Consider the following 24,303-nt stretch of genomic DNA (forward strand, 5'->3'; position numbering starts at 1 on the left):
CAGAGCTATTTTGAACTAAGTTAATTTTTCTAAGCTCAAATGCATGCCAAATTAATTTTCAAAAAACATTACATACCAGAGAGATGCTGTATGATATTCTGAAAGGATTTTTACTCCTGGAGTTTTGTATTCAAAAGGACTTAGCTATGCAGGAAGCTCTTCATGACAGTATACGTAAGGCTTTTTTCACAGTGAGGTGAAACAACTTCATTCTACTTATAAATGAAAACTTTCTTGAGTTGTGCAGCAATACAATTTCATATTTCCCTTTTCAAGTATATTCCACATAAGTAACAGCTCAGAAGGTGGTAGATTGAGGGTGTGCAACTTTTTCAGGCTGGAAAGGAATTTGAAAAAAATTATTTTCTATCTGCTTTAGTTGAAAGTCTAGAAAGTTCAAATAAACAAAAGAGCACCTTTATAGTATGAATTCTCTTTCTTTTTTTCCAATTTAGAGAATATATATTCCCATCTAGATGAGGAGAGCTCAGAATCTTCAGCTTATGGTGCAGGGCTCCCTGTGGAAAGACTTCGCCCCCGGCCAAAAGTGTTCATCTGCTATTCCAGTAAAGATTGCCAGAAACACATTAATGTTATCCAGTGCTTTGCTTATTTTCTTCAGGACTTTTGTGGCTGTGAGGTAAGCTCAACATTTCTACTATTAACAGAATTACTTTAATTCAGAGAGTACTTGCAAAACTCATCATGATAAAAGTGGGGTATTTCAATGTCTCCTATGGACAGACATAACTTGCATTATTTTTCTACATATTACATGAACTTTCTTCACTTAAGAAAAGGAAGAGATTCTAGCCTGCACAGAAAACACAATTGTGGAAAACAAGACAGTTGATAGTTAATTTTTGTTGAATTGTAATCCTACCACTGAGATCCTAGATTTTTCAGCTCTACAGCAAGTCTGACCTCTGGTGGCCAAGCACATGAAAGTAATCGATGCCTCGACCTTCATTCATATGCTGAAAATGGTTTGGATCACGCTCTGTAAATAACAAGCTGGAATCCCCTTTTGAGATTAGTACATTTTAGATTAGTGTTTAGTGCTGATACACCATACCTCTTTAGAATAGCATGGAGTTGAGCTGTTGCCACTATAACTGTACCCTGTAACATACAACATCATTTCAGATTTGTAAATTATACATATAAAATAGCACCTATATTTAGAAATAATCTTTGTGGGGTTTAATTACAACACTATTGCTCAGTGAGTAGCAGAACAGTTTTCTTTTAAGTGAAGCTCAAATGTTGTCTCATAAAGAACAAAACAAATGGCATTTGAGACCCCTTTAAAATAATGACAGGACAATACTAAAAATCCTTTATCACAGATGGAAGATCAGACATTTTCCTGAAGAACAGAAATAAAGAGAAATGCAAAAGCAAAACTGCATTGTGCCTTTATCAGAGCATCTCCCGAGCAGCTGTCAGGTGACTTTCTTCCTGCAGATGACTGTATGGTAGCAGTCTTCATGAGTCTTTCTGTTCAGGGCATCTGTTTACCCTGTCTTCTGATGTGGCAAAGTTTTATATTCTGATGTAGGTAAGATAGCAGAGGAAAAATAGTTATTTCTCAATTTAAAAAAATGCTTGAGAAAAGAATAAGTGGTTTTGGTTTTTAATAAAACAATAAACACTAATGGTGTCTATTATGATTTTTTTTTTTTTTTTAACCTTAGCAGCTCACTGATTTCCTTAGCCCAGTGAAATATTCAGGCCACAGGCAATGTTTAGAGTGGTGAATAATTACTGAAAGCCTACCACTGATTCTAGTTTGTTCTTTACCAGTGCTATGTTAATTATTGCTTCTTTCTCTTTTAAAACAGCTTGCATTTGTGTCAGGGACAAACTTTTAATTCTCAATTGTGGGATAAATACAATACATTATTTAGACTTTATTAGAAATATGTAATGAAAATATCAAGCGGAATTTTCTTTTTCTTTTTCAGGTGGCTCTAGATTTGTGGGAGGATATGAAAATTTGTAAAGAAAGTCAGAAAGAATGGCTCATTAAAAAAATAAATGAGTCTCAGTTTATCATCATCGTGTGCTCCAAGGGAATGAAATACTTTGTTGAAAAAAAGAATTGGAAACACAGAGGAGTAACCAAAGACACAGGGAAAGGAGAACTCTTTCTATTTGCTGTGTTGACTGTTGCAGAGAAGCTTCGTCAAGCAAAGCAGAATTCAAGTGACCTCTGCAAGTTCATTGCAGTCTACTTTGATTACTCCTGTGAGGGAGACATTCCTGGTATTCTAGATCTAAGTACAAAATATAAACTCATGGACAATCTGCCTCAGCTTTATTCCCATTTACATTCCAGAGACCTTAGTGTGCAGGATTCAGAGGTGTTTCCCGCTAATGTTAGTAAAAGGAATTATTTCAGGAGCAAATCTGGTAGGTCTCTTTATGTTGCCATTTGTAATATGCATCAGTTCATTGATCAGGAACCAGACTGGTTTGAGAAACAATTTATTCCCTTCTTTCCACATCCTTTACGTTACTCGGAGCCTGTCATGGAAAAATTTGACTCAGGCTTGGTTTTAAATGACTTAGTGAATAAACAGGCGGCGGATGAAGATTTTTACCTGAAAACAGATGTAAATATTATTTCAGCTGGAAGTTCAGACTCTCATTGTATAATTCAGCACTTAAATCTTGGAGAAGACATAGAAACTCAGGACATTCAGGGTGGTGGCAGCTCTGTTCTTCGACCATTGCTACATGCTGTTAAAGCTTCCAATCTTAAAGATATGCCTCGGGATTCTGGAATCTATGATTCATCCGTTCCTTCATCTGAGTTATCTTTGCCTTTAATGGAAGGACTACTGACAGATCAAACTGAAACATCTTCCATCACAGGAAGTGTTTCTTCATCATCAGGTTTAGGTAAGATACCATGGTGTTTTAAAAAATATATTCAAGCATCTTAAAATACTAAAGATACTATGCAAGGAAACATAGAAAGCAGCAGAGGAAGGTAAGTATTACGTGCAGGTGATCAAAAAAGACAGGTTCTAAGTAACTTCAGGAAAATTAATCTTATGGTGGGGAGGGGATCCTTAGCTGAGTAAGATCTCATAAAGATCATATTAGTAAGCCACTTTTCATTAATTGACCTAATTGCCAGAAAGATTGTATCTTTCTTCTAGAGGCTCCTTGGCAGCTGGCATGCTAAGCTGACAGCTGTGTGGTTTAATCAGGAGGGTACTGTGGTGAAGCTGACTTAAAGAAAGGCTGTACATCTAAACCGATGTTTTATTTTGCTCTAAATACATACCAGAACCTACAGGAATATGCTCTGCACTGAGATTAACTCAAGCTTCAGATTTGCATTAGGCTCACTGGATATGAAGCTGAGAGGAATGAACTAAAGGGTTTCACTGGAGGAATTTAAGTGCTCAGGAAACTCTCAAAAAGATACAAAGATGTAATTGCCTACAGTTAGATGGAATAAATATTGCCACAGGCCATGTGAAAAGCTGATCTCACAATGCCAGTTTGAACACACTGAATTGACACCACGACTGCATCAGTATGAAATGTTCCAGCAATTGCATTTATAGGACGAGAATATTTGAGTCTTCTTACGCAACTGCAGCAGGTGAATATTGCATTTTGATGCTGATAATCTGTTCTGCTTTCTTGAATGAGTGTTGGCAATGAGCTAACCTGGTAGACTTTTGTCTTGCCTAAATGCATTCTTTTCATTATCCCAATAATTCACAAGCCATCGATGCCATAATTTTGTTAGGGAGGAAACATGTAGATATTCATTGATGGATACAGCATCTATATCTGTAGGCTATATATATACTGTTGGGAAAAACAGCAACAAGAACAGCAAGAAATTGAAAGCCTTCTGTGCTTTCAAAAAAATACGGATTTATTGATTTAATTGTATAAGACATAAATACCAAGTTATTTTTTCCAAATTCATACTATATTCTTTTAATTTCCTGCCATCTTGTAAGTCAGCTTTTTTTCCTCACATATTTGTGGGAAAATTTACAGACAAAACATCTGTGAAGGTAGATTAATGCTTCTCTGTGTGACTGCCTTACCAGCATTCCCCTCCATCACAGCACTCTCAGCTGAGTATCTCAGCTGCCAAGTGGTCTCTGAAAGAAGGAGACAGTCTTCTCAGTAATTAAATCTCAAGTCACATACATACTTGTCTGCATCTTTTGGCTGCAGATGTTGAATGTTATAGCACTACCTGATAGGGATGAATCTTAATTTTGATGCTGCAACAGCCAGGGAAACCCAAATTACTGCCCAAAAATATCACTGTGACTCTCACTCACACTTCCCCTCCCAAACAGTGGTCTTAATTCAGAACTGTCTAGAACTGAGTGCCACCTACCTATTAAATAGATTGCAACTCTTTACATCTTTTTACTGTCACAGACATGCAAAATATTTATAGCAGTAATATTTATGTGCATAGTAATAAGAGGAGTAAATAGAATTGTATTGCTCATATTCATGTTCTGATGGTTGGACTAGTTCAGATTATGACTTTGAATTCACAGTGCTATTTCTGTTCTGGCTACCTGTTTTTTATCCGTTGTTTTGTCACAGTGTGAGTGAACAGCTCTGCTTCTCCACGAAGCCCTGCTGGGGAGAAAAGTACTATTAATTCTTTAGATAAGGAATTACTGAGCACAGTAGTTCAGAGAGGCATTGTGATCCAGATGGTCTTTATAAGCTTTCTTTGCACTGTTTCTAAAACATTGGACAAATACAAAGTCAGTATTTGGAGTAATGAGCCACTTTTTTTTTCTTTTTTTTTTTTTCTTTTCTTTTTAAATAGGGGAAGAAGAACCTCCTGTAATCTCTTCCACAAAGTTCTTAGTGCCTGGAATATGTAAAGCAGAACTTCATTGCCATATCCATACTGATGAACTGCAGGCAATTGCTCCTTTGTAATACATCAGTACATTGTTATGCATTGCCACTTTATCAGCAGCCTCTGTGCTTTAACCACAACACTATTCCAGCACTAAATTTACTTGAAGGAACAAATGCTCCCTGAAGACGACCTGTTATTCCTAAGGGATTTTTATGGCCAGTAAATTTGATCCTATAAGCTTTCATGATTTGAGAAATGCAACATGGAAGAATAGATGAGAAACATTTCAGTGTTATTCCTATTACTAATTTAAATTTCTTGATGTTATACTGTTTATAGATGTCATAATAAAAAGTGACCTTACTTACTAGCCACAATCTTGTAGCTGGATGTGAAATTGTTCAGTATATTTTGTATTCTCAGCCCATAATGTCGAAAGCTGACACGTCTGATGACAGGAGTGTTGTAGTGAATGAGAGCAGGATATTTTTAAGAAGCAAGATTAAAAAAAAGTGAGATCAAGAAATTCTTCCTTCACAAAATCTAACCATGCAAGTTCTTGATTTAGTGCATTTTTTTTTGCTAGTTTTACTAGAGGAAGTGATTGGATTGATAAAATACAGGCAGAAAGATTGCAGAAGTTGTGTGCTGAAGAGCTGCTGTGCATAGAAATACCAAAGCTACAATCATAAGAGGCAATTTGTTAGCAACTGGAAGATGAAGGTAATGCCACCTTCCTCCAGAGAAAGTCCTAGTACTCATACTGTTGTTTTATGCTAGGCTAAATGGAGATTCTGTGGTTCTGTTCAATTCCGTGTTACTTAAAGGAATTAAGTTTTCATTTTGAGGTCTAAGAAAGCTCAGCTTTGAAAAGCAGTTGTTTTTAATGTTTTTACTTTGATTTCTTCAAAATTCGCTGCATAATCCTACAAATCATAATTGTTTTGTAATTATAAAGGTCTGTGTGGATGCCAATCAAATCTTTCATAGGTGGAGGAAAAAACAAACAAACAATTCTTTCATTCCTTTGTAGCATAAAGCGGAAACCGTATATTGCATGACCTTGGAAAAAAGAAAGTGTACTTAATGGAAAATGTGTAATAGTACAAACCCACACTTAAAGTATATCCACACACGCACACAGAATTGAAGAAAATGATATGATTCTTGATCTAATTTAGGCATAATTTTTTTTAAAGCCACAGTAATTCATAAAATTAGAAAAAATATCCTGTATATTGACATAGTAGAAGGAAATGGTATTGAGTTTGCAAAAGTTCTCTTTTTTTCCTCCAAAGAATGTAACAGCTAAAATCCTTGTAAAAAGTATTTTAAAAACAAATATGTAAATACATATATTAGAGGTTAGCTTACTACTATTTTCAAGCATTAGTTGCTCTAAATAATGTTAATGATGAAAGGATCCCCTTAATTACTACTAGACGACTGTGTGTGAACATCAAATGTTTTTAAATACATTTTTTGGAAAGATGGAAAAAACATTGGAAAGCCAAAGGTTCAAGGAATAGCTGTACGTTCAATATTTTGGTATCATTGCCAAAATTGTACCAGTACATAAACACAACAACTGCTGAAAATAGAATGCAGCTGATATTTGCAGAATTATTTTTTTTTGCAGAAAGTTTTACGATACTTTAAGTTAGAAGTTAAGTATCAGAATAAAACATTTTTGTTCAGTTGGTTTCATTTGGCTTTTCTTAGTAGTATAGAAAGACTAAGCTGGGGTCCAGTTGTGTTATCCAGTTATGCAGTTGTCCAATTTATGCAATTATGCTCACCACACAAACAGACTTGAACCACTGTTCACACTCCACATCTAGAAATGGAGCTGATATTTTGATGTGTGTTTAATATAGTCGTGCAACTGTAAGAAGCTGTACTTGTCTGAAAGTTCTGTATTGGAAAGACTGGGTCTGACTTTTTAAAAATAAAACTGCCTTAATATGATTTTATAAAATTATTTTCTATGTATCCTCATGGAAGTTTGCCTAGCATTACATACTTACATGTCAACTGAAATCTGTCCACACAAACTGTGTAGCTATAATGAACTGCTTTGGGTGCATTTTGTCAATCAAGATGCAATAATTATCTAAGATTTATATGCCTTTATTATATATATATATTTTAATCTGAATGAAATTCAGCATTCCGCTCAATGGATCCTCCAGACTGTATTCTCAAGGAAAAGTCTTAAAACCACTTGTGTTCCTTGTGTTGCTCAGGTAAATGAAGGCTTTTGTAACAGGCTCGATCTGGTACAGTCAAACTTAAAGACAAGAAAAGTCTGTAATGAGTCTATGAAACTGTTATTGTTGAGGAATTGAATTCCATACTTGGTGCTTAGTTTGCATATACAGTAGCTGTGTTGAATTGGTTTGTATTTTGACTTTACAAGTTAAATTTTTTATACCTGCCATCTTCTCTGTGCCTCTGTCTCCCAGTTCTGAATTCTGCTCTTATCGCTACATAAATCAGAGACGTTCTGAAGTGTCATTAAGTGCATTTATAATTCAAGAGAGAGTTTCCAGTTACTTACCTGAACTGCACTTCTCCCAGGTGTATTACCTAGAAGGATGTTCTGCAGTCCTATTTGTGTGCTGTGCTCAGAGTCCTATACACAAGGCACTTTGTGTTTGAAAGAAAATGGAAAGGAGGTGCTGCTACAGTTTTTAGACCTTTGGTTTAAAGTATGAGTACCCTCCGAATGTTTTTCTGATGTTTGGGAACTGCTGGCCAAAATTATTCTAGTTTGAGGATGTGAAAAGTCATGGATCGATATGGGGTGTGCATGTGGATTACACATCTCAAAAAAAAACCTTTGAAAGTAAGCTCTTATTTTTCCTTATCTTGCATTTAAATACTGTGGTGACTCGATGCTGAAGTGTTCCCCTCTCCTCCTCCCCCCCAGAAAAAACAAACTACCTGAGAACTTTGCATTTGAGCTATAGCAATAAAACGTGCATTGCACACAGTATGTTTATTCGAACTATAAATGATCAGACCTGAATTACTTCTAAAAGGTCAGAAGTTAAAGGCTGCACTGTAGATCAGTGAAAGGATTTTTTCTCTCTGCAATAAATTATTTTATTTTACTTGCTATCATTATCTGCTGCTGTTTCCCAGACTCATAAAAACCAGAAAAATTGTCAGATTCTATCTTTTACAGCAGGATACAATTTTACTTTTTTGTTCTGATTTAATAAAGTCTGACTTGCCTGTGAGGTTCACTTTCATGGGCAGGTGCACTGTTGGCAAGGACTTGTGTTTGTAGCAGTCCATAGGAATAGCAGGAATTGGCCATATTGCTCTCAAAAATCAAGGAGAAGGCAATGTTCTTTCCTCACTATCAAACATTAACTAGAAGACCAGGCAATGAAATGCTTGCCCATGTCTACCTCAGTGCTGGAGGCACAGTTGTTTGAGATTTGGGTATTTCACTTCAAGGCAGACATTTGGGAATGTTGAAGTGAAAATGAGAGATGCTGAAAAATACATTATATATATATATATAAAATCAGATATAATAGTTTATATTATGTGTATATAATAGTTTATTATAAACAGGAGTGCAAGAAGAATAACATCTGGAGAATTTTCTTCATCAATTAATGTGAAGACTTCATTTCTTAGTGCATGTGGAGCCACAACATTCAAGAGTGATTTATCACAGATGTCCAACTACCTTTCTTTGCAGACTGCTGTAGGTTTGGCAACGTGTGGAGTGTTGAACCAGCAAGAGTGAGCGTGTGGAATGTTGTTCTGTTGGGCTGCTGATTTACCTGGAATTCTAACTATTTAGTCTCTTAAAAAAAAAAAAAAAGAGTCAGTTTAAGAGAGGCAGTCTTGTTGATTACATGAGGCAGGTGAATTTATTGCATAATTATATAATTGACATTTCTTCTCCATGGGGGAAATACGCACCTGCGGAGTCACTTAGTTGTAAATGGTAGAAGACATGAGCTCTCCCCGTGCAAATTCTGTACTACCATCTGTCTGCAAATCAACATTGAACTTGCTTTTAACTGTATAGACAGCACTTTATGATGAGATTTTACTCAACCAAAAAATATTTGACTGTCAGTAATCATAATTTGTTAGAGAATGTATTCTAACTAATATGCATAGAAAATGATTATTCAGAGAGTCTTGGAGACCAGTTCAGTGTGTATCCTGTACTGCAAAAAAGCAGTCTTTGAGGCTGTGTTTCACTGCAGCTCAGTGTTGCCTGGTGACAGTAACGCACGGTGCAACTTGCTGAACAGTAATCACAATATCAGCATCTTTTTCAGTAGCATTTTCTAAGTCCTTTATAACTGCTCTGTCTGCACCTCTTTTTAGCAGTGCTGTATTTCTCAGGTGATTCAGCCAGTTTCAGTGGGGCTGATTATGAAACCAGAAACTGGCAATGTGAGTGAGATGCGTCAGAGTTGTTTGGTGTTTCACAAGATTTTTTAACTCACAAGAGCACAACTAGACGCACAAATGACATAAACAAGTGTTATTATCCTCATTTTACAGGAGAAATTGATAGGAACTAGATAGGAAATGGATCTGCTTCAGAGCAGAGGTGAGGCTGATGTCAGATGAGGATAGAACAAGGGATTTGTATCTTAGTCTTGAGCCATAATGGTGCTTCTTTCAACAGCCTGTAGGCAGCCAGCATGTTTCATTAGAGATAGCAGCTTTTGCCATTTTGCAACAATCCACGTGGTAGAACAGTCACCTGGGCACTGTTGTACACCCCAGCCAAGTTCTGTGACAGGCAAAGCGCAGCAGAAGTGCAGGAAGAACTGCAGGAGGAGGAGACAGGCATGGGGTGGATGTAAGCCATGGATTTTATTTCCTCTGCAGTAGGGGACCGAAGGGCGAGTTAGGGCAGCCTTGTGACCATACACAACTCGGCAGGGGCCTATTTCAAGCCCCGCTTCCAGATCAACTTTTGCCTGAAATGAGCCTGATTTGCAAGAATCACTCCTTTATCATTTTGATGAAAGGAGTGAGTTCATTGCTGTCAGTTACATCATACCAATTTCAGAATAATTAGAAGTGAGAATAGTGTTAAACCTGCTTGTCTTTAAATGTCTGCTGTGGAGAACGTTCCCGTAAAAGTTGTTATTCATCAGCAGAAAGGAAACTGCCTGCTCTGCTGTAGCTTTTGCAAATATGCCAAGGTGTGACTTTGGTGTTAGGAAGGAAACCACCATCTCTGCAGGATAGCAGTTGGACGACGCACAGCCACCGAGGGTGGAGTGAGAATAATAGTTATGGGGATCAGGAAAACAAGGCAGGATTCTCACTGCTGAACTTGACCCTCTGCTTAGGCTGCCTTTATGCCTGGGAAATGTGTGTATTTGAAAATTGCTGCCCTCACCATAAGTTGGCTTCTTTAATAACAAAGATTGTTATTATCTTTTTAAAGTATAACTCTTAAATGTTGCTGTATTTTAGGACAAGCTTTTGGACTGAAGTAACAATTCATTTAACACAGTATTTTGCTTAGTAAATACAGTTTTACACTCTAAAAAGGCTAAAAGGCAACTGCATATTGTGTCATAAGGTTAATCATTTTCAAAAACAGGAATTACAAATTACTACTAACAAGCAAAAAAGCATTATATCTCCCTGGACAGCATTGTCAGCTGATTTGGATGAGATCAGTTACAGTATATAATTTACATTAGCTAATCATTCATTGTGTAAATAGAAATGTCGAGGGCACATAGAAGAGTGGTCTCTAAACAGAGCATCTCTTCCCATTTCCTGATAATGAATACCAAATGTTGCTCTCCTTCACAGCCTTACTAAGTCCTGAATGAGAGGTGGACATACATGTGCTGCCCGTCGCAGTGCTGCCTTTGGGCAGGCACGTTGGTGGCACCCAGGAGCAGGGAGCAGGATGGTTGCTCTCTAGTTCTCCTGGCGGCTGTTGTGATGAAGATCTGAGGTTTCAGGAATCCACCACAGACAACCAGACCTAAGCAGCCCCAGAGGTTGCTGCATTCTGCCAATTATGTTCATCTTGTTGTGAGGCAGATTTTGCTCATAGAACTGCAATTCCCTGTATGGGTAACTTTGCCACAGGGCCAGATAAGTGCTAAGTCCTCACACACCTGATTAGTTTATGTGGATTGCTGCTTTAGGAATGATGGAAAAACAGAAATTGCAGTGAACAATTACTTTTAATGGCTTCTAGTACCATGGAAAAGAACAGGAAATGGGTGTAGGCCTGACACACAGTGCTCTTATAGGCTAAGCCAATGGGTGAACTGCGTGTAGCTTATCTCATAGTGGCTGTACCAACTGTACTCCAACTAAATCTAAAGGAGAAATTAAGTTCAGTCATTTTTTTAGTACATGTACCAAATTTCTCCAGTCTTCATTTCAAAAAGCTGAGTAACAGAACAGACTGTGCTTAGTACCAAAATATATGCCAGAGTAATGTTTTGTTTAAGAATACTGTGGGATCTGGATGGCTGATTTCCAGCTGAATTGCCTGTAGTTTAAAAAGAGTGTTTCAGAGCACCATAAGTACCAACTTCTTTACATGTGAACTTTGATTCCTGAGTATTCTCACACTGTTTTGAAGTGGAGTTCAGGTTAGTATCCCAATCTGAAGAAATCAAATGGAATTGAAGACATTTACTTAAAAATAAACTGGGTCTGATGTCCATTCTGCCTTCTTAGACTCAGCTCTCTGAAACAACTGGAAGGTTAAGTTATTCTATTGTAACATATTTTTGGTGCTTCTGGGCTGCAGAAGGCGGTTAGCTATTTTTCGTCCATCATTCCTTTCCCATCGGCTGCTTTGTGTTGGCAGTTACGCTGTTGAAAAAGACCGAGCATCTTTATTTCATTTGCGTTCGCATTCGGTGATTGTTGCTGCACTGAAGTAGCGTCCATAGACTTGTTACTGAATGTAGGTTTGCCAGCGTACGACAAACACCGTTTCCAGCACGTCTTGGTGCTTTATGGGCACAGCTGCCCAGTCGTGACGGTGTCACCGTCCCCGGAGGTGTTCGGGCGCCCTGCAGATGTGGCACAGCAGGCAGTACTGGCAGGCTGGACTGGATGATCTTGGTGATCCAACCTCATGGATGCCGTGACTCTTTCTGCCGCAGCACGCGTCCCCGTTAGCGCCCGCGAGTTTTCCCCGGGCTGTCGCCCTACCGGCAGCGGCCCTCCTGCCGTCAGCCCCGCTGGGAGGCGGGGAGCAGCGCTGTGGGGCGGAGCGGGGCGGCGGAGCGGGGCGGGCTCTGGGGGCGGCGGGCGGAGCGGCCCGCGTGTCTCCTCCCCGCGCCGCCCTGACAGCCCCGCCCGATCCTCGCGCCGCCGGCCGCGGCCCGACTTGGCACCGAGTCCTGGCCCGGCTGTCAGCTCCGTGGGCCGCATGCCGGGAGCCGGGGAAGAGCCGGAGGGTGCTCGGTAAGGTGCCCTTGCGGAGCGGTAGAGGCACCCGGGGGCTGCCCTCAGCGGCTGCGTCGTGCTTCGTGGGGGGGGGGAGGTCCGTCTCCCGCTGAGGCGGGAGGGGCGGGCGGCGGTGCGGGGCCGCGTGTGTGAAGGCGCGGTGAGGCTGCGCGCGGCGGCCGTGCGGTCTGGTGCTGCGTGCCACGCTTGTCAACGGGCAGAGGACGTTCCTTCGCCTTCCGGCGCTCGGAGGATCTGTCTGCGCCGTGCCAGAGCTCTGCTAACGCGGCCGGTCGCCGGGCTGGTGCCGTGTGTCCGCGCAGAACTCGTGTTTGGCGTAGGAGGAGCCGCAGGGTTAGGAAGCGGCCGGAGTTCAAATGTCCATAGCGGTGCGGCAGCTTTCGGAGCGGGGAGGTGAGCGGCGCGTGGAACCGCTGCGGGGAGCGCGCGCCGTGCCGTGCTCTGTCACTGTGCTCGGCCCGTCTTGGCGTTGACTTTCTGAAATGTTTATAAATCCGCCTGGCGCGCTTTCAGTCGGTATTTATTACCCGATTCTACCAAACGAAACGCCTTATTGTTCCGAACAGAACTCTCTTTTTAGTTTCCCGTCAGAGCCGCATGTACCGCTGCGCAGGGTGTCCGGGCTCGTGACCTCCGCGCCTTGCCCTGCCCTGCCTGCCCCCGGGCACCGTGGCCGTTCCGGCGCCGCCCCGAGCTGCGGGGACGCGCGTGGTGCGGGTCGGGCAGCGGCCGGCGTCGTAGCGCCTGTCCTTCAACAAGTCTGCTTTGTCTGGCTGTGCACGAGCTGACACCAGTGAGTGCTACCTGCTGCCGCTCACTTTGTTCGTTTGAACTCTGTATTCTCAGTATTGATACAGGAGCTTTTTTTTCCCACATGTTAGATCTTTGTCTTCTGATATTTAAGCCAACTGACCTCTTAAATTCTGGGTACGCTAGGGTTGTATTTGCACACTGTTGGTATTGTAAGTTTTTGAGCAATTCCTCTGAAGAAACACGAGCGTTGTGTGGAGGAATCTGTAATAGATGCATTCGGAATCTACGTGGAGCGCTTTGTGTGCGTGCATCGTTCTGACATCTCGCGCTCAGGAAAAGGCTGTGTGCAAATTGAGAAATATCTTCAGATCTGCCAGATTTGTTCCCTTTGAAGTTACAGGTGTGCGTAACGGGGGGCTGCAGGACTCGGGGTGTTGAGTGCTGTTGACTTGTCAAATTTATTTCTGTTTGTTATATCAGTCTCTTCATTTTATTTATTTAGTTACTTATTAATTGAGGATATAAACATTGAAAGCTCACTGAAGTGTGACGGATAGCTTCTGTAGTTTGAGGAGTTGTTCTGGTCCTTAACAGTTTGGAAAATTCAGAGCAGAACTGTGTTGGAAAAAGAGGTTAAAACAGGCAAAAGTACTTGAATTTACTGCACAAAGAGAAGTGTTGACGGTCTGATGTTTGCATCTGTGCTTACTGGCTGAAAAAAGGTGATCTCCATCTATCCAGGTCCTACAAAGCTCTTTGGTTCTTCAGTCAGTGCTACCTCTCGAGCTGTAAGGGCTGCTGTGGATTTCTGCTGTTTGTGGTGTCAGGAATGAAACAATGGCCGTGGCCTGCAAGCCTGTCAGAGCATGGAGAGCTGTTGTAATGTCGTCATGTATGTGACTGGAAAATCAAGGACTTGCTAAGTATACTGCAGTGGTCTGTGGTCCAATACTGTAATAGTGCACTTAAAAAAATAAAACGTAATAGCTGGAATTCTGAACTAAATAGCTATGTAGCACGGAGTTGTGATGGCCTGAACGTAACAGAGAGGATGTAAAAACAAACACCAAGTGTTTTCCCATTTAATGTCAACCAGGGCTGAACGTGAGGTGATACACTGTGGAACTGTAAGCACTGACAGCTGTGAACAACATGAAGTGATATACTGGAAATGCAAACAGCATTTGAGTTGCAGGTGCTGAATCCTGTGCTGAACCCAGCTGTGAACACTGCAGCAGTTGGTGTGCTGGTGAGTTGGGCTGTTATCATCTAAACACCACTTCATGCAGGTTTATTTAGTTCTTCCTGATCACATGTGCGATGGGTAGCCTAGGGCTTCCAAACCTGAGCGAGTGCACTGCAAGTAGGGCTGAGTTACCTGGAAGTGGTTTGCGCTTCATACAGGCTGCTGCTGAAGGAGGCCCTTGAAGGCATGGCCTGTAGTGACATCCAGCCATCTCCTCCTGAATTATTAAACTGAGTAACAAGCTTCATGTTCTTTCCATTGAAAGGCTGGCTTTTGCTTTTCACATCCAGCTGTTACAAATATAAATAGAAACTTTACATACATAGAAAGGTTCCCTGTGCTGTTATTGATTCTCCTTTTTACATGGGATTAATTGTCCTCACAGCCATGCCGTACCTTTGTAGCTCTGCAGGTGAAATCAGTATGTGGTACAACTTGCCTTCACAAAGGTTTGCTGGCTTTTGTAGCACCAAAGCTTGCAGAAACTTGGAAAGCTGTCAGTCTCTATCAGGACTTGAGTGGTTTCAGCAGAACCAAGAGCAGCTGCTGTGCTGGTCTCATCTCTCAGGCATTCTGCTTGTACATCTATTTACTTTTAACACTTCAGCATTTGCCTACAATAAATTTTCGGGAGAAAAAAAATAACTCAGAGAAGAGCACGCCCATTGTGTCTATCTCTAGCATATCAGAATTCTACTGCTTTTGTTTCAACTATTTCAATGTGTCCAGTTAGTATTGTCCCAGAAGGTTCTGTCTTGACTGTCACCTTTGTTCTGAAGATGACAAAGGCCAATTGTTTGGGCACTGCATGCATTAAGGGTGACTGGCAGCTTCTGCTTGTGCATGGCCTTAACTGAAGGATCCTGCCCTGTAGCTGGGAGAGGTGAGAGGCACGTGTGTATTGCCCACAGCCCAGCACTGAGAGCCATCAGCCTTTGCTGGGTGCATCCTGAACCTGCTATTGCACTGTGGATAGCAAAGATCTTATCTGAGTCTAAGCCTTGAAATATTTTGCCTACATTAATAGTTGCTATCAAAATTAGCTTCTTGTTGATGCTCCACAGATACATAATTAATAACCTAGAACAAATCCCCTCAAGCAAGTAGATTACTATGTGGAAAGATAATCTTGCAAGCTCTCCTATGTAGCTTTGAGTATGAAGCATGCTTGGCAACATGGGTAAAAAACACTAAAGGCTGAAAAAGTAATTTTAGTGCAGTACAGCTTTTGCCTGATGTTAATAAATTTACTAAATAGTAAAAAAAAAAAAAAAAAAAAAAGCAACTTGACAAACTTCAGTGACATGGAACTGTGCGGCAATCTTGAATTGGACAACCATGATTATTAAGATAGTAGGATAGGCTGACAGGATGATAGTTTTAATGTTAGGGAGAAGACCTGATGCCCTTCCAGGCAGGTAAAATTTTAAATAAAATACATTACTGTTCCCTGGAAACGATCACTGTGATTAAAGGGAGAAGAAGTTGTGCTCATATCAACTCTGATCCTGTTTCACTCAGCTTTTATTCTCAATTAAACAAAAATAAAAAATGAGAACAGACCGCTTTATTGTGAGAGGCTGTAATATTTTGAAAGGAAGTGAAGAACATGAAAACATGTGGCAGCAGTTGCGCTGCTTTGACGCTGGGCCACTGCACACTGAATGTGTTCTTTCTTTTTGTCTCAGTCTGCTGTTCCTATGGGGAAAAAATACTTTCCTTCAATGCAAGCTTCAGGAAATGTCTCTTCTTTTTGTTTAATAAATTGTCCCTTAAATTTATTTAGCTTTGTTTATAGCTAAATACGCTATTTATTTTGCTGTCTGTATAGCTTTGTAACGTGTAGTATTCTTTACAGGAACATCACATAGTGATTTCTGGGAATAGCTTGTCCACAGGTTAAAAAAATAAATAGATAAAATAATTGTCATAGATAAAATCTTTGCCATTGTTGTGTCTTCTGCATAAGCACTTTGTGTTTGCTCTCAAATTCAGACATTTGAGGTGGATAGAGTTAAATTCATCTCAGGAATCGCTTGCTGCATGAGTCACTGAATTGGGAACATAAATACTGCTAATCTTTGGAAAGAGCTTTTCAACATTGTTTTGCTGCATAGTGTCAAATGCAAAACAGAGCAGAAAGTTTAGCATGAAAGCAGTTGGATTCACATTTGGAATCATAATATATGAACCAAATCAGTGCAAGTTTTTGCCTCTTTTTTCTTTGTGAACAGGCTGTGACAGTAAATCTGCAGCAGAATGACGATGTTGTGCTTTGTTTGCTTGCTTTGTCGACAAGAAATTAAAAAAAAAACAAACTTGGAAAGGGGAAAGAGGGAGATAAAAAAAAAAAACAAAACTTGGGAAGGGGAAAAGGGCAGAGAAATAGTGGTGGGGGATTCTTCTTGCCCATTGATGGAATGGATAGATTGTTTTGTTCAGTGCCTGGTGCTGAAGCCCGGTGCTTGAAGTACTAGGAACTGGATCTTTTGGTCTGTAGAGAAGCAAGCTTTCTTCACTATGACATTTGTAACAGCAGTGACATGAAATTCTTTGATCTCTGTTCACTAGAATGCAGTACTTTGTGCTCTGTGAATTCTGCAAAACAATATTAAGAAAAGTTTCTTCTCAGAAGGATGCAGTGCTGAGTGTGGTATGTTTGTGGTGGGTCGGTGGTTGGACCAGGTGGTCTGAGTGGTTTTTCCAACCTTAGTGCTTGTATGGTTTGTAATTCTGTGTGCGCCTTCTGCGTTTTAAACCTTCTGTTGAAAATGTTCTGTTCCAATCTTTGGAATTTCTTCATGTTGGAGTTTTTATGTGAACAGGTATGAGAGGTTTAGTTGTGGGTTACAAAGACACTGAGCACTGAAACATTGAAGAATTCCTTTTCTTTATTGGTACAACTTTCAATTGCCATCCATAAAGTGACAGCAAAGCTGCCCAGAGTTCCCTCTTTGCCCCCACGCTGTTAAAGTTGCTCAGAGTCCAGCTCCTGATGGCTTTGCAGGTCAGAGAGAATGGGGTGAGTCCTTGCTCTTCTTTTTTTTCCCTACTGATAGACATTGTTAGCAAAATCTGCTGCTATGCAGAATAAATTAAACCAGCAGCCTGAATTCTTCCATAACTTATTTTTCACAGCAGTAACCAGCTCAGGAAAATCTGTGTTCCTATTTTGGGAATCCAGCATTGTGTGCACATACCCGATCCTGGTTTTCCTGGTGTTGGTGTCTCTATATATCAGTATATTTTAACAGTTCTGAGAGACATCTGTGTTGCAGCAACATTCTCTTTTCAATGACGGTAAATTTCTCCATGCAGTTTCTTTGAAGGTGATCTGAGATGAGTTGTAAACATCTTTCTTTTCTTTTGGCTTTTTTGAGGGAGAAAAGAATGAAACCTTAGTAGAATAAAGGACTGGTCCTGTTGGGAACAGCACCTCGCAGTAGGTTTTATTTCTGCAGCATAGAACGCTGTCTGTATCTGTGTTCTGGCTTCAGCCTGGTGTGAGTTTGTGTTTGTTGTATATTATTGTTGTTTTGTAGCTTTCAGTCGACTTTGTGTCGAGACTTGCTGTTTCAAAAGTAAATGCTGTCTTTTATGTAAGACTGAATAGAATGTCTGCCTGCCTATAGCAAGTGTGGGTATGTGGGGAGGGAGCCAGACTCAGTGCTTGCTGCAAGTCAGGGAAGAGTTATATTATGTTAGAACTTCTCTATCATTTGGAGAGTTTTAATGGAACCACCAAATACAGACTGAAGAGTTACGTGCAGTGCGTGCAGTTCTCTGAGCTACTTCCACCACAGAAAATCTTCCAAATATCTTTGTATATACACTTTTGTATAAAGCTTATCTCCTCTTCTGAAGAGAACAGTAGTGGATGGCATTTAATGAGATGCTTAGGAGGGGAATAAAAGCCTTCTAAAAAATATGTTTTCAAAAAGGTCCTCCCAGACCTCCTCCTTCAGCAAGTCACGTGTGTTTTTAAAGTCTTAAAGCTAAGTAATGGCGTGCGATGTGTTTGTTGAGGTCAAAATGTACATGAAATAAGCACACTGTGTGCATGTGATAGGTATGCTAGGCTCGGGTTGGAGTGGCTCTGCAGTGGGAAGTTTCTCAGACTGCCTGCTGCTCCCCGTTGTAGGCAGGAGAAATGCTGCTCACGTGCTTCTGGAGTTCTCACTCTGGTTTTACTGAAGTGTGCTTCAGTGATAACAAGTTCTTGGCAACGGCAGCATCTGAACACATCAGAAAAGCCAACCATAAAGGGTTGATTTTGGTACTCGTTGGTATGCAGTTGGATAATGAAGCTCATTTTGAAGTTGCAGTCAGCCCTTCAATGAGCTGTTTGCCAAAGGCAATCTCCTGGTTAGCAGCTGAACGCTATCGAGGGGTGATACTGTGTGCCTGGAGATGTGACTTTGCAAAAAACAATAGAATAGTAAATGCACTTGTTACTAGAAATGAAACCTCCGTGCAGCTTTCTAAGGGCTTGGAACATCATCTCTTTAAAATTCAAGGTGCTATGATGCACACCAGCTAATTAGTACTCCCTTGTTCAAGACATCAGTTTGAGAGAGTGCTGGTAACTCTGAGTCCTCTTTGCAGTAGATGCACATTACTGTCTGCTGTCACCTTTCTCCTCAAAGGGAGCACTCGCTGTTCCTGCCTTAGGGTTCAGTGAAACTTTTTAGGGAGTTTTTATCAGCCAAGTATAACAAGATACTGCATCAACAAGGATAGCATTCTGGTGGAGGTAAGGAGCTGTGGGAACAGGTTTTATAGGAAGATATTTGTGTTATTCTGGAATGAATAGCAGTTGAGGGATACTTTAATTTTTAACTACCACTCTGTGTCTTACTTGCCCAGAGGTACAAACAGGGAGTGCAGAAAGGCTTTTATCCTGTGGGTCAACGATTCACTTCGTAACAGAAGCAAAGAAGGAAAATGGGCTTTGTGTAGGGGGAAGTGATTAAACAGATTAAATGCTATTTCTCCCATTACAGGCTAGCTGGAGCCTAAGAAGCGTTTTGGTTTCAACACTTGTTGAACCTTCTCATCTTTACTGCTCAAATGATCCTGCAGTGCTGATCTGTGCAGGTGTTTGGATTGGAGACTTGTATATGGTGTTATACCAGATCCCTTTTATCTTTTCTCCTTTATTTTTGGCCATTTAGGGGAAATTGCAGAATTTCCAGAATAAAATCTAACATATAAGCATGGAAGTATATTTAAATTGAATGCTTTTCCACTCTCGAGCCAATGGCTTACCCCTGCTAGACTTTTCTCTGCAACTATGTGTCATAAGAATCCTCTGTAAGGCAGGTGGACTGCAAATGTGTCAGCATTCCAAACTGATGATTTTTCATGAAAGATAAATGCTTTTCTTTGTGGAGACAACTCCAAAGAGAATTTGGGGCTGCATGCTTCTTACAGGGTGTTCTGGTATGGTCCTAGGGTAGGTATGCTACATTTGTGGTATCCCTTGACAGGCAGGATGGATGTTTCTTCAAGGCTGTTGCCTCAGTAAGATAGTGACAGTGCTGTTAAACATAGCTGCTATAAATAAAGTCTTTGACATTGTTTTCCTCTGTTTTCATTCTGGAATTGCCTTTTGCCCACTTCCTCCTATTAAATCAGAGCACGATCTCCAGGACGACACTTAGTTAAAGTGCGTGTGGCTTATCTGCAATAGTCAATGCTCAGTGTGCAAACAGATAAACAGAACAGAACTCTTTAGCAGAGTTTCTTAAACTGATATTTACTGACTTGCTTTAGCACCTGGCTTCATGTTAGGAAGAGGGAAGATGATAGATTTACTTTCCTTCTTCATGTTTCATCATGTGTAGTGCCTGTGCCACAAAGTGCAAGTCCAAACAAGTGGTGGATGGTGATACAGAAAGAAGCACCTATGAACAGTATATTGTTGCTTTTCCCCCCCTTAACTCTGTTCCTTTGCTTCTTGAATTGAGTTTAATTTTTTGGGATGTTATTATGTGGGAGTTCATTTCTGGGTTTATGTTTAATGCTCTGACTGAATAATAAAACAGTATATTCCAAACAAAATTCCATTTTGCCAGTATTAGCTTTTATTTTGTGCGGTTCAAATTTAAATATTCATGATGCTTTGTGAAATGTATCTTCTTCTATATCCTATAATAGAAAGATTGTGTTTTTATTTTAAAAACAGTTATTTCTTCTCAAGAGAGTCTCAGAGTAGTGCCTGGCACAGCAGCAAGTCAGGATAGACCCTGCAGGCTGAGAATTCTTTGTGGAAATGACAGAGAAGTAGTAGTGATATTTGATGCTTATGGCCTTGGAAATTGCAGATAAGTACAAGTTTTCCATTTGTCTTAGAACCTAAAAAACTTTTGGTATTCGACATGGCCATAAACTTGTCAGGGATGTGGAGATCAGCTGTTTAATTACCTGCTGCTCCTGGTAAAGGCTGAACTAGGGCCTGTGCGGGCCTGTTTCAGCATAGCACAAAGAATCGCTGATTATTTTGCAGAAGCCGGTCTGACTCCTGGCTGTTGACCTCTGAGGCGCGAAGAAGTGCTGCTGCATGGCAGTGCCAGTAGGTGCCCGGTGCTGGGGCTGCAGTGAGCTCCTCCAGCTCCCATGGCAGCAGGGAGGAAAGCATGGTTTGCAAGAGCTGGCTGGTGCAGGCGGAAGGCGCAGAGGTTGGCGGGGGTTCCTGCTGCAGTGGGCAGGGGTGTCGTGCTGGGATGCTCTGTGCTGCCCGCTCCCATGCTGGGGCAGCGCCTGGCTGCTCACTGCAGGAGGGGCCGCTGGGCACAGCGATGTTTCCCCATCCTCCTGCTGGTGACAGCTGAGGAAGGGTGTCCATCTGCCCTGGTACCAGGAGGCTGCTGGGCCTTCATGTGTTTGACTGAGGAGTGAATTTGGACTTGAAGCTGTGCAGTGTTACTGATGATTTTTGATGTCAGACTGGGAATGTGAGGGACATGGGAAGTTGGTAAGATCTATTCTTCTCTGTATTACTGTACCTTATTTTCCTTGTGGAAAGTGAGGGAGCAAACTGGGTTTATTCTGTGTATCGTTTTCTCTTTGATGTGTGTCAACCTTTATTATCAGTTGTTCTGAGAGTAGTTGGAGTCATAGTAACTTGTATCATTTTTTCTGTCCTCTGCTGTTATTCCTGTTTCAACACTAAAGTCTCAATGCTGAGCTGTGCGTGGAGTGTTCGCTTTCAAGGGTGGAGAAGGGAGTGATGAAAATACTTTCTTAGTCATAGATTAAACACTTGTACTTCTGGTACGCTGCTAGCTCACCAGTGACAGTACAGGGAGTTTTGTTTATTATTTTTCTGGAATGGCAACCTTGTGGTTTTGAAACAGTTCTTTCACCTTCCAAGTTTGCAAATGAATGGACTACTTTTAATCTTCCTCTGAACCTTGGGTCTTAATAGCTTGGGTGACCACAAGAGCAGATGATGCGCTTACTGCATAACTGGCATGAAATTGCTCCCTAAAAGAGAGGAGCTTTGCAGAAGATGCTTAAGTCTGGACTCCTGCATTGTTCCTTCAGATTATCTATAAGAACAACTGCCTTCTTCCTGCATTACTGAGGACTAAAGAGGCATGGAATTTAATATTTCAGTCAGGGCTGAATTGAGGTTGCTGATCTGGGGGACTTCTTTCCAGCCATGTGCTTGCTGGGGCTCTTATATGCCCCTACTCGGACAGAATTCTGAAACAAAGGCTGGAGTTCTTTTCCAAGTGTGTGTTTTGTAAGATTGGCCTAACCTGTGTGCCCATGATGGGCCATGTGCTGTAGTCATCCCTTGCTGGCTGTGGCTGTGGACCCTGTTTCCATGCAGCTTGAAACAGCTTTCTAATGTTTCTTTATACCTTGCAGTGGTTCTACTATCTTACCCACAAAACATGCTGTGCTAATCTAGTAGATTAATTAATATATACAGTTTAACTTGCTCTCTGTTAATTTGTGAAGTTTTTTTTTTTTTAAATCATAATGGAGATGAGGTGTGAAGTCAAATTCGGAGTCTCAAATTCAAGAAGGCTGTTTTTTCCTTTATTTTAAAAGCAAAAAAAACCCCACGCAGATAGGTGTAAGAATTTCTGTTAAGGTTATGGATCTCGTTACCAAAACATAGCAGTGTCTCAGCGTGAAATTAATCTGGTTCATCCAGAGATTGTTTGGCTCTTATCACATGAGTCATTTCATCAGAGCGTGTTTGGCCATACAGACCTCTTAGAAGCACTGTAGATTGGGAATTGCTGTTGCCAGCATTTGAATATCTGTGCTGTTTTTGCCACTTCAACCGTGAGTGAATTGTAATTTTCTGCAAATCAGCTGAGGTATGATCTTAAGCTACTGAAATAAGGATCTTAAGTTGTTAGAATATGCTCAAAGGATCTTTAAATATCCACAATCCATTTTTTCTCCCCAGTGTTGTGTGGATCCTTCTACAACAACACCAGCTCTGACTGCTGCTCTCAATTAACATAACTGACATTATGCATGGCCCTGGATAGGGGCTTGCTGACATCAACTCTGCTGGCCTCCGTTCAGAAAAGTAAACAAAAGACAATCAGTGTTGAGTTTGGCATAACTAGCAAGTTCACAAAACTGCCAAATCCTTCTCAGTGTATTCATCCAATTAATCCCCTTGATTTAGGAGATTTACTTAAGTGAGTAAAATGCAGTGTATTTGGTCTTAAAAGTGTTTGTACTAAGGTTGGGGTTTTCTAGTGAATCAGTAAATGCACTATCTTCATTTAGGTTACATTTAGATTACATTCACTTACATTCAGGTTTTAATAGTGGTTGTTTTTGTTGTACCTTTGTAGAAAAAAAATGAATTCTGAAAGCTCTGCGCTTACCATGAGTAGTCCTGCCTTAATAAACCAGTGTGCCAGAGGAGGAATGGAAGAAGAAAAAGTTTGGTAAGGAAGCTTTACTTCTCATTTTCTGAGAGGTTAGTGGGTGGTAATTTGGAGGGACTCTGTTTTAAAAAATAAGTTAAAGAATTGTTTGTGTTATAAATGTTTACATTAATTATTTTGCATTATTTAACAATAGAAGGAAAAAGAGGGAAGAAACTCTTACTGTTTCTGAATTCTTAGCGGATGACTATGGGACTGTCAGGGGGATGGGCAGCAGAAAAACTCCTGTTCACTTCAACAGGGCACCAGTTGTGCTCGTGGAATCTTTCACATATGGCAAATGTCTTAATCTCCCAGTGCTGTTGCTATGCTTGTGCTCTGCTATTAGTAGTAGCCCCCATAGTGCTGTACAGTTTAGAAAACAGGCTTGTGGTTTCCTGAGATTGTGACCCAGGAGACATTAAAACGTCAATAGTTTCTACTGTTGATCAAAAATATTCATAGCGAAGGAACAACAATGAAGTTCAGTGGTAGATGTGATAAGCTCTTACACTTCAGGACAATTTCTTTGTGAAAGCTGCCACTGACTGCAATTTTTAGCACCTTGTTTGGTGTTGTCATGCACAGAGCTGTGCTGGGAGGGCACTGAGGCTATTTTGGCTGTGTTACTGGGAACCCTTTATTGGGAGCCTGCTGATTTTACTTGCTGTTGTTGGGCTGAGCTAAGATTTTGTTACACTGCTTATTTACCACATAGACAGCAAACTCATACCACAAAAAAAACGTGGTGCCCATATATTTTTCTAGTCTGAGAAATATTCATTAAAAGCTCTTTCTGTTAATGAAGCAAAGAGATGCTAGCAAATTAATGTTGTGCATCATGCTGGATGCCTTTCAAGAAATAATGCAGAATCTTGTTTGTTTGTTTGTTTGTTTGATGTGGTACTCAGGTAGCACACACTCATAGCACTTGGGAAGTAATTGCGTTTTTAGAACTTTTCCCACTTCTATCACCATTCCTGGAACATCCTCAGGGTCAGAAAAAATCTTCAGGTGAAGGAGAAGGATATGGAAAATGTGAGAGGTTTTCCCTGTGCTGCGCTGGGGGGTGGAGA

General features: G+C 40.7%; 2 protein-coding genes across 6 annotated transcripts in view; both read left to right on the forward strand.

Annotated features, from left to right (window-relative positions):
* IL17RD (interleukin 17 receptor D) overlaps window positions 1-6,854 on the forward strand; it is a 57,797-nt gene extending 50,943 nt beyond the window's left edge. For all 3 annotated transcript variants that reach the window (XM_042880289.1, XM_042880290.1, XM_042880292.1), the window contains exons 12-14: window positions 456-640; window positions 1,968-2,907; window positions 4,835-6,854. In XM_042880289.1, the coding sequence (XP_042736223.1) occupies window positions 456-640; window positions 1,968-2,907; window positions 4,835-4,950 (1,241 nt within the window). In that variant the 3' untranslated portion in view covers window positions 4,951-6,854. The remainder of the gene's footprint in view (window positions 1-455; window positions 641-1,967; window positions 2,908-4,834) is intronic.
* A 5,370-nt stretch (window positions 6,855-12,224) lies between these two features.
* Window positions 12,225-24,303, forward strand: part of ARHGEF3 (Rho guanine nucleotide exchange factor 3) — a 115,130-nt gene continuing 103,051 nt past the window's right edge. For 2 of the 3 annotated variants that reach the window (XM_042880387.1, XM_042880390.1), the window contains exons 1-2: window positions 12,225-12,319; window positions 23,153-23,248. In XM_042880387.1, the coding sequence (XP_042736321.1) occupies window positions 12,285-12,319; window positions 23,153-23,248 (131 nt within the window). In that variant the 5' untranslated portion in view covers window positions 12,225-12,284. The remainder of the gene's footprint in view (window positions 12,320-23,152; window positions 23,249-24,303) is intronic. The other variant, XM_042880388.1, reaches the window with a different exon arrangement.

The sequence above is a fragment of the Lagopus leucura genome, unplaced genomic scaffold, assembly GCF_019238085.1.
Source record: "Lagopus leucura isolate 7727_CA_CO unplaced genomic scaffold, USGS_WTPT01 Super-Scaffold_100026, whole genome shotgun sequence".
Lineage (NCBI taxonomy): Eukaryota > Metazoa > Chordata > Aves > Galliformes > Phasianidae > Lagopus > Lagopus leucura.